Here is a 10,520-nt window from a genome sequence, read left to right as displayed (position 1 = left end):
GTAGTGCACAAAATTATAAACAATTATTTTATGTCAGATAACATTGGCTCCAACAAATCAAGTTTTTTTTTCTTCTACAAATATGGCAAAAGGAATGTGAAAATAAAATACCTGTACTTGGGAAAGCATAAAATATAAACATCATCACCATGAGTTTGCTATACACCATTCCACCCATCAAGTGAAGTTTATTATTGTCCCAACCACCATCTATGATTTGCAGATGCACATTATATGCCAGGTATTGCAATTTCTTGAAACAGGTGCTTTATATAGCAATGACTAAATGACAGCGTCAAGCACAGAGTTCACGCATAGTTCCTATTTTTCTTGTTGGTAGCCAATTCTTTTTCTGGATGCTACACCTAATGAAGAAGTGAATGAGGTCTGCTAGTCAGTGGCTTCATACTGGCAGGACCACACCAGCACAGCTGTTGACCTGCACCTTGGGTACCCGGCCCCACCACTTGTTACATAATTAGGCTATTATCCCTTAAGCAAATGCCCCCTATTTTCCTATGTAACAGGTATATATGAATGCAACTTCAAATGATAAAATATGTACACACATTTATTCAACATTTTATATTATGCTACAAATATGTACAATTTCAATAATAAATTAAAAATAAATGAGCAAAATAAGTCTGAGAGAGGTTCATAGTCAATTATGTTACTCAGTGACATTTTTCTGTCTTCATGCCTAAGAAGTCATCTGACCCAAGATCCTGATCATCTTCTCGCTAGAAAAACTTGTTTAGGCAGCACATTGGAAATGCAGAGTGTTTTGTTGCCTCTAAGCAGCAGGAAGGTGTTTGTTAATAATAGAAACACTGAAAAGGATCAATTAAAATCAAGAAGGGTTGATGAACATTTGTACAATATGTACAAAACTCTGCAAAAAGTCTTTAATATTTTTTTCCTCCAGTTCCTCACATTCTTTGCATCCGGATTCTGTTACATTCTACAAATAAAAAGAAAGGATTAGATTGGCAAATCTAAAATACTTCCTTTTATGAGAGTATCACATCCTTTGAACCATACAGTGAGTTCTTGAGACATGAAAATTTTGGCAAATTAATATCACATTAGAAAGAACTGGGAGATTTGATAATGGGTTTATTTTTCCTATAATGGATTAAGGACATTGAAAAAATAATCCATGTCCATCTGACCATGGAATTCCTGCTTAGAGCCCTTCAATAGTTTCTTGTCCTCTACCTCTAGCTTAAAGTCAGTGTCTCCCTGCATAGAACACGGGCCCTCAATGTGATGTTCCTTATCTATTTCTTTCACCATTCCCCACTATCTCAATGTCATGCCCTAGGAACCTGACTGAGCCCCTGCCTTTCCTTACCATGCACAGCGTGCTATCAGATGCCTCTCTTCCTTTGCTTTTTCCTCTGTGACATTCTTCCTATTTTAGCTGCTGCTACTCACGCTTAAGATTATTCAGGTGCTGCCCCCTTCAGGAAGGCTTCTCTGAACCCCTGAGCTCCCAAGGCTGGGCTGAACGTCCCGTCTCTGTACCTCAGAACCCTTGTTTAGACCTCGTTCACAGTACCTCGTGTATTACATTTATATTATGAGTTTTACCTTTTTTATACTACTATTCTCTAAGCTGTCTTTCAGGAAGGCAAAGCCATATATTTTTGTTTCCCTAGTATTTAGCATAGGGCCTTGCACATAGTAATTACCCAATCTTTGGTTAAATTTAACCATCTGGGGGTATCACAAATTGCTGTCATTTAAACACAGTGTCATGGATAACTGGAATATTCCAAAGGTAGCAATCATGAATCAACTTTTTAGAGATCATCTGAACCGTGAAGGCTGTGCCAGCAAAAATCAAAATTAGATTTTACATCCATTAAGCGTTTGGAATTCAGATTCACCAATATTTATGAAGCACATTCTCTATGCCAAGCACTGTCATATTCCAGATAATGCTATCCTATTTGATCCTGAAAATAATCATGTCAGATAAGGAGGGAGAAATATTAAAGGACTCATCTCAGTTGACATAATCAACTGAAATGCTTCACATCCAAGTCTTCTGACTGTGCAGTCCTGCCCACTCATTTCCGTACATATGTCTCACTATGTCACGATGAGGCTATCAACATGCATATTAAGGAGTTCATCATTGATATTGCCATGAGTTATCTGATGCATGGCTCACTCTTTCCATCAATAAGATGGAAATAATGTCACAGGAGTATTTTAAACATTAATTAAATCCATTTCATAAATATATCAAGTATTTAGGATATGCAAGGCATTGTTATGGAAATTGGGATACAGCACCGAAAAAAACAAAAACACCTGCCCCTTTGAAGATGACATTCTAGTAGCAAGAAACAAACAATAACCATTATGTAAAATACATAGTATGCCAGATAGTGGGGGATGAGAGAAGGGAACAGGAAGTGTCAAGTGGGGAAGGCATCACAATCGTAAACAGGTAATGCCACTGAAAGGTGACATTAGGCCAGGATCTGAAGCAGACTGGCATTTGCAGGGAGAAGTCAAGGAGTCCAGCCACACGAGCTCAGGATCTTTGCACTTTCAGTTGCCTCTGCCTGAACATGTTTACCTAGGTGTCCTTAAGGGTCGTGCCCTCACATCTTTGTCAAATATCAGTTTATTAGTTAAACTTTCTCTTGAACCAGAGTTTCAGACCCCTTTACCTGCCTAATTTCTCACCATTGGACTTAATAAATAACGAATTTATTATTCATTTGCTGAAAAGATTGGCTTATTTCTGTTTCCTCCCTTCTTAAGAGCAAGGATTGTGGGTATTTTTTTCATACTGTGTCCTGAATCCTGAAGGGCTAAAAAGTATTCATCAAATGAACTGATTTCATTACATCTTCTTTGTTTATAAAACTGTTTTCTCTCCACCCTGCTTTGGCCACGTGTTTTGCCATGAAAGCCACAATTCTTTGCACGTCAGGGCCTTTGCACAGTTAGTCTTCCAGCCTACCAATGGGAGCACCCTAGGACTTGTCCTTCTGGAACTTTCTACTGCTCATGTTGCCTTGGATGGTCCGGATTATACTCAAATTACTAATATTTTTATTGTGACCATTTTTCAGCATTTATCTCATCAGGAGGGAAGAGGACAGACTCTGCAGTGAGACTGTGTGGGTAAACACAGTGGCTACCCATTTTACCAGCTGCATGAATTGGAGAAAGTGCTTCAATCTCTCAGTACTCCAATTTCTTCAACCTTCACATAGAAATAAGGATAACTATCTCACAGATTTCTTGTGAAGATTAAATGAATTATCAATTTAAAGCTCAGAGAATAGTGTCTGGCATACAGTCGTAACCCAACAAATGTGAGTTACTATTATTGATGTTAAACACTTAATTATGTAATTAGATTAATGTCTGTCCTTTGCACCTTATGTAAACACCTTAAGGTCAGTGACCTGTTTGGCTCACAACTATCACTCTAGCACTGAAGCACATTGCCTGGCATTATTCTGTTAATGTTTGTTAACTTAATAAATCAATGAACAGTTTAGGACTGTCTGCATGCCAGAGATGAAGCCACTTTTGAATGGCACTCCACTAGAACTGAACTCTCTCTTCTAAACTGCCTCTTAGGATGATCTGCTTGTCCATGAAAGACTGCTCCAAATCAAGCCAAAAACATCAGATTCAGCTCTCTCCAGCTGTGGGACAACTCACCCCATTGGAAGACAAACTGCTGTTTGCTAGGATGATAAGGTTTTCTACCGTTTCATGAATGCGCATACTTCCAGACTCGTGTGAAATAACTTGTAACTCCAGGAGAAAGCACTTCATTGCTGTTACTTTGCAATTAGGCTAAAAATAAGAGTTACAAAGAACAATTTTGGAAAAATAATCATTTTCTCATTACCCATTTTCACACTGATGTAATTTTGATTTTTTAAAAGTCAATCCAAATATTTTATAAAGGCACACAATAGTGTTAAGAGATTTTACAAAGAAAACAACTTAATATTTTTTTCATTTAGCTTCTAAATCAAAACTAAAACAAACCAACAAAACACAATCAAGAAAGATGGCAATATTGTACAGAAGACAAGACATAAAACTAGAAAGTCTGGAAATACTGGGTCACTTTTTCTCACTGAGCACATTTTTCCTGTGGAAAGGGAGATAATACTGGCCCCAGACTCTTAAGACATCAGTACAGAGAGTGCAAGTGTAAGAATTTTTAGAATGAGATTGTATTGTTAACATTTTACATAGTGGTAGCTGTTAATTATACTATTCCTGCAAGTTCTGAAGTTCCAGAGGGAAAAGTGCTTCCAAGAAATGTATTAGAAAAATCAAAGCAGGAGTAGTGCCTAATCACAGCCTGGCCAAATCAGAAAGTGATCTCCTTAGCTACCACAAAAATACATTTTCCATAACAGTTACTTTAATACTCCCCTAAGTTCCAAAGACAGTGAACACTGGAAATTGGGGATTTGACCATGACTTGTTTGACTTTGTGTCCCCAATGCATAGTGCCTGGGACCCTGCAGGCACTTAACAAATGCTTACTGAATGGATAAAGAAATGAAGGAACACGCTTATGGGCTGGACACCGGCAATATTCCTAGCCCTCAATGGCAGCTGCTTCAGATTGAAAGGTAAATGCTGTCATTATGTTAGCAATAATAAAACCAAGGTCTAGAAATGTTTAGTGATTTCTAAGGTAACACAAGTAGAAAGTGGTTGAGTCAGTGTTTAAATCTAAATTTCAATCTCTGGTTCATTCTACAACCCATGAGTTTATAAGGTTATCTTCTTGCAAAAAAGCAATCTCAGGATGCTGAATGTTGGTGGTTAATTGACTGCTTTTGGCTTTGAAAAAAATGCAAAGAAAATGGAAAACATGCTGAAGCAGAGAGGGAATAATTTCTAAGTGCAGAAGCACTAGCCAACTGGTCGACGAATATTTTTTTTTTTTCTAGTTTCTGGATATGACTTCTTCCCAATGCTTAGAAAGTCACCTATGTCAGACAAATTCTCATTGAGAAATAACAGAGGACATAGAGTTTGTTTTCTAAGAGGTGAAGTTAGAGATCCGTTTCTTAGTTTTAGTGACAATCCAGACCAAAATCCTACAGATCTCAAGAAAGGTCAATATATTAATAAAACAAGTTCAAGATCGTTTTGAATTGTGATAAGTTTTATCAATTGTATTTCTTTTCTCATGTAGAGAATCACTAGAATATTTTTCTGACAAATGCAGATATTCATGAAATATGGAGAACATGGATGCCTTTGAGCAACTGATAGAAAATATGACTGGAGATGCTGATACATTATAGCACTGGAAATAACTAATATGTTAGATCCTTTTAAATGCAATCAGTTGACCTGATTTTTGCATCTAATTGCATCATGATCCAACTGCAACACAAAAACGTATGATGTATTTTGTTTGACACTGATAGAAAAAGCTTTTTTAAATTTTGATTTGGCACCATAACAAAAAGAGCATTTATGTAGCTCTCTTTCCTACAACCTCAACAAACACTTATAAAATTCATTGACGTTATATTATAGGAACACAGCAAAAGTTAGATTTAAAAACTATACATATTTCAGTTAAGTTATGAAAATATACTTCTTAAACTTTTGAAAACTGGCAAAATAACAACTTATAAAAAATACTATACTCACATGAACATCACTTTCAGTGTATAAAGTAGCATCAATATGTATAGACTGAAAGGAAACAAAATTAGATAATATGAAAAACTGTGCCCTGCTTTAGAGATACACACACACACACACACACACACACATATATATATATATATATATATAATGAGAACCACCTGCTGGAAACATTATATTAGGTTATTTAAATTAAATTTTTTATTTTGAGATGATTTTAGATTCATTTGAAATTGTTAAAGAAAAATACAGAGAGGTGTATTCTTTACCAAGTTTCCCACAATGGAATATCTTACATAATCATAGTACAATATAACAACCAGGCAATTGACATTAACGCAATCCACCCACCTTGTTCAGATTTCAACAGTTTCATGTGCATCAGTATGTATGCACACGAGCGCACATGCAGTTTTATGCAATCTCATCACGTATAGATTTGCATCACCACCACCACAGTTAAAATATAAAATATTAATAGTTCCATCACCACAAGGATTCCCCTGCTCTTCTTTCATAGCCAAATCCACCTTCCTGTCCACACATCACCCCCCATCACCACCCAATCTCTCTCACCTCTGGCAACCACTTCTCTGTTCTCCCTTCCTATAATTTTGTCATTTCATGAATATTAAATAAATGCAATCATATAGCACGCAACCTTTTAAAACGAACTTTTTTAGTTTTTTGGAACTTTTGTGGTGCTATTTTGGTATGCTTGGTGCCCTTGTGGCTCCCACTGATCCTTTTGGTGTCACCTACTGGGACAGGCACCAGGACAACTGGTTTCTCTAGGTAGAGGATGGGAGACTCTGGTCCCCAGGAATAGAGTGTACCTCTCTAGGCCACTGTTTTGAGTGAGGGTTCTGCTCTGCTCTCCTGCCATTTCTGTTAGTTCACCTGGTAACTCTAGGTGGGGGCAGAGGGTCTCTAGTCCACAGGCAGGAGAACTCTTCGCTGGGTTAAGTCATTCCCCCTTCAGGTCCCACCAAGCTCCTGGTTTCTCTAGACAGAGGAAGAGACTCTCTGACCTGTGCAGACTAGAGTTCTTTAGGGTGGCCCACTTATAAATTAAGTTTTAAAGATAATTTGAATCTTAAAGCAGTAAGGAAAAAGTATTTCTTTTGAGGCTTTATAAGGTTCATAAATGTCTGCAAAAATATTATTGTTCTAAGTGAGATTTCATTGAGACCGACAGAAAAAGCAGAGAGAGATGTTCTCTATGGCAATTATACCAGCTACTTTGTGGAAAATGAGTACTCACTTGAATAAGATCTTCAATTCTTTTCAGATCACTTATTACATGCTGCCAGTTGGCCTCTGTTTTAGGAAGACCTGCGCTGATACAGCTGAAAGAAGAACCAGAGAGCAAAGCATTCTGAAGGAGCATTAATACTGTCTTGATGAATGCCATAAGCAAAAGAGCAATCAATAATTTTTTATTCTGACCAGTGAAAAGATCTATGTTATCCTTGCCTCTGTATATTCAACAGCCTTGAACATGCATAAACATAAGCATTGAACATACAGTACAACCTTGATGCTTTAGGATAGAGAGCTTGAGGATTGACCACCATAGATTACAGAAAAGCCTAATTGGAGGCCTAATTCATAAATAACCTAAAATAAACCCATTTTATTTTACAATTTTATGTTTTATTTCACAATGAAATAAAAACAGTGCTCAATAAACATTTTGGGGTGAATTACCAGATTTTTTTTAAGTAGAGGTTCCATCAGACTTTTAAGTCTAACAAATAGGTAAATTCCTAAAATAAGTAATAATCATTTTTATGTAATGGTTTTGATAGTAAATGTTCTTTACAGTATGTTAAACATGCCCCTTTGATGCTGTTCACACAATTACTGCAGTGTAAACAGCTTTCTTCATGAGCATTACAGACTTTAGCCCAATCTAAGCTGATATCATATACACTCGCTTTGGTAAAATTCAAAATTTAGTACTCAGACAAAAGACACTTACACTGACCAAGTGATTACAAAATGATTCTTAGAGCTTCAGGAAAACATAGTCACTCCCTGATGGATCTTGCACAGAAGCATGATAGGCAACACTAATCTGTCTTATGATGAAGATTTACCTGCACAAATCTATGGTTCCCAATACTATGAAGGCATTAGCAGAGTAAAACTGAACTGGGAGTCAGATTATATAACTATTTGGGTGCTTTAGGCCAACTGGGTGTATTAGCTGCATCTAAGAGAGAAGAAAAAAGTTAATAGGCATGGAAAAATATGAATGTTTATTAGAAGGAAAAAGAAAAGGCTTAAATGAAGAAAGAAATGAACTAGAATAGGGATAAAGGATAGGAAGAGTCAGGGATGGATAAAAAAGTAATTTTAGCAAATCCTAACTAGCTAATTTGTACTGCTGTGAAAAGTATGCAGGATATCAAGTTTAGTTCATTATCAAGGGGCCCAATTTATTTGGGAGATATAATGCTCATTTAGAATAGTACCAGAATATAGAAATGCTCAGTTAAGTGTTTACCAAACCTCCTCTGAATCTTCACAATCTGCCCTCTATCATATCCCAAACACTGAATACCCAGGAATATAAGCAAACTGAACATAAACCAATTTAATAGAGAAGACATGCAAAGACAATCATCATGTCCATTAACAGGATGATATCTATGCCTAAAGATAAAATTACCCCAAAATGAAGACATGAATGCCAGCCTCTGTTAAAAAATGACTGTTTAGAAGTAAACACAAGTAGCACTGGATGGAAGTACTTCTCAAATATGGTTTCTGAAAAATATAATCATAGACAAAATGGTTAATTTTTTTTTAGTTGAAAAGTTTAAAATAACATTGTATCATATTTTAGGTCCCAAAATGTAAATTTACCATAATTTCACAATTCATGTTCCTTATCAAAAATAACAAGAGTAGAATTTATTTATTTTTCCTTTTTTCCTATTTCCAATTTTTATGCACAAAATTATTTAATAGGTATTTCTCCAGATGTATGCTAATGACAATAATTTAACAAAGTTTACATATCTAATAATTTACATATATACTAATGTCACCACTTAATTTTTTATATAATCTTTGACCTCCCCTTCTTCCTTCTCTCCTTTTTAAGAGGCCAACATTCTTTATACAGCACAGATGAATAACATCCTTTAATAACATAGATGTGCTAGTTATAGTAATTCATGTAAATATATGAAAATTATATATTAATATCATTTGGAGAAAAACTGGTTAAAAATGAAACCGTCTAAATATATTCTATTCTATCTTGAGGGCTACCATATAATAATTTTTCTTGGTAACATAGGAAAATTGTTTATCTTAGAACTTTCCAGAGTCTTGATACTTTTGCCTACCTCTTTGATGTTGTCAAAGCGTTTACAGTTTCAGAAAGCAGTGAAACTGCCCCCTGAATCACTGAGAGTCTGTGCTTCATTTAGTCCACGCTAAAGAGACGAATGATATGCAGACCCTGCCCTCAAAGACTGCACGATTTATGAGTAGACAGACATTTAAAGAACAAAATAGAGTGGGACAAGTGAAATAATATGACATGAAAAGTATAGCAAGACTGTTGATAGAGTTTTTGAAAACCTATTTTATATATTCTCAAAATAAAAACAAACAATCCAGATGTGGCAGACAGCTGGGACAGCCCAAGATCTTTAGAGAATAACCACATACCATACTATGAAGTATCTGAGATTCAAATGACCTTTTAAGAAAAGCCCATATGCTATTTTCATCTATTTTTTCTTACCGAAATTCTCATTACTCAACGCCAGGGTAAGTCCTTAAGTATTGAAGAAGAGCTGGCTATGGCAGTGGGCTTCCAGCAGCCATCCATCCACGATACATCCTACAACACAATCCAGGATAAAGGGTGGTCCATTAAAAACATAAGTGCACCAGTGGGGAAAAGAAAGGGAGGGAATTAATATTTATTGGGCATCTATTTTTTAATGGGCACTCTATCAGTTACTTAATATATGCATCACATTTAATCCTCACTATAATTCTGTGAGGAAGATTAGCAGCATTTCAATAAGCTGCAGTGGCCCCATAGCAAGTATACAACAGCCAGGATTTGAGATCCAGTCTGTTGATTACAAAGGCCAAACTCTTCTTATTATATTATGTCCCTGAATAGACAAATTCTAGAGCCATATTAGTGAAAAGTAGAAGCAACCAAATACATGGATTCATGTAACCACTGATTGTTAATCTAATTTACAACAGCAGTGGTTATTTCTACCGACATTGAATAGATGTTGCCAGTCTTTGAAAGAAATCATTGTTTTTTTTTTTTTTTTTAGACAGAGTCTCACTCTGTTGCCCAGGCTAGAGTGAGTGCCGTGGCATCAGCCTAGCTCACAGCAACCTCAAACTCCTGAACTCAAGCGATCCTCCTGTCTCAGCCTCCCGAGTAGCTGGGACTACAGGCATGTGCCACCATGCCCGGCTAATTTTTTCTATATATATTTTTAGCTGTCCATATAATTTCTTTCTATTTTTAGTAGAGATGGGGTCTCGCTCTTGCTCAGGCTGGTCTCGAACTCCTGAGCTCAAACGATCCGCCCACCTCGGCCTCCCAGAGTGCTAGGATTACAGGCGTGAGCCACCGCGCCCGGCCAGAAATCATTGTTAATTGAAACATCATTTGAAAATTTCAGGCGGGATGTGGTGGCTCATGCCTATAATTGTAGCATTCTGGAAGGCCAAGTGGGGAGGATCACTTGAGGTCAAGAGTTTGAGATCAGCCTAAGCAAGAGCCTGATGTTCTATTCTGAAAATAGAAAAATTAGCTGGGTGTGGTGGCATGCACCTATAGTCCCAGCTACTCG

The 10,520-nt window shown here is 36.6% G+C and overlaps 1 protein-coding gene across 1 annotated transcript; it reads right to left on the bottom strand.

Annotated features, from left to right (window-relative positions):
* Positions 1-848: 848 nt before the first annotated feature.
* IL15 (interleukin 15) lies at positions 849-9,500 on the bottom strand. The gene is made up of 6 exons (XM_069493332.1): positions 9,437-9,500; positions 8,348-8,445; positions 6,935-7,019; positions 5,674-5,718; positions 3,700-3,837; positions 849-964 (listed from the first exon to the last, which is right to left on the bottom strand). Exons 1-6 carry the CDS (start codon positions 9,446-9,448, stop codon positions 854-856), a joined length of 489 nt encoding a protein of 162 aa, XP_069349433.1. The 5' UTR covers positions 9,449-9,500; the 3' UTR covers positions 849-853.
* Between the last annotated feature and the right edge of the window lie 1,020 nt (positions 9,501-10,520).

This window comes from Eulemur rufifrons, chromosome 18 (assembly GCF_041146395.1).
Source record: "Eulemur rufifrons isolate Redbay chromosome 18, OSU_ERuf_1, whole genome shotgun sequence".
Taxonomy (NCBI): Eukaryota; Metazoa; Chordata; class Mammalia; order Primates; family Lemuridae; genus Eulemur; species Eulemur rufifrons.
Note: the sequence above shows the minus strand (reverse complement) of the source record. Positions and strands in the feature narration are given on the sequence as shown.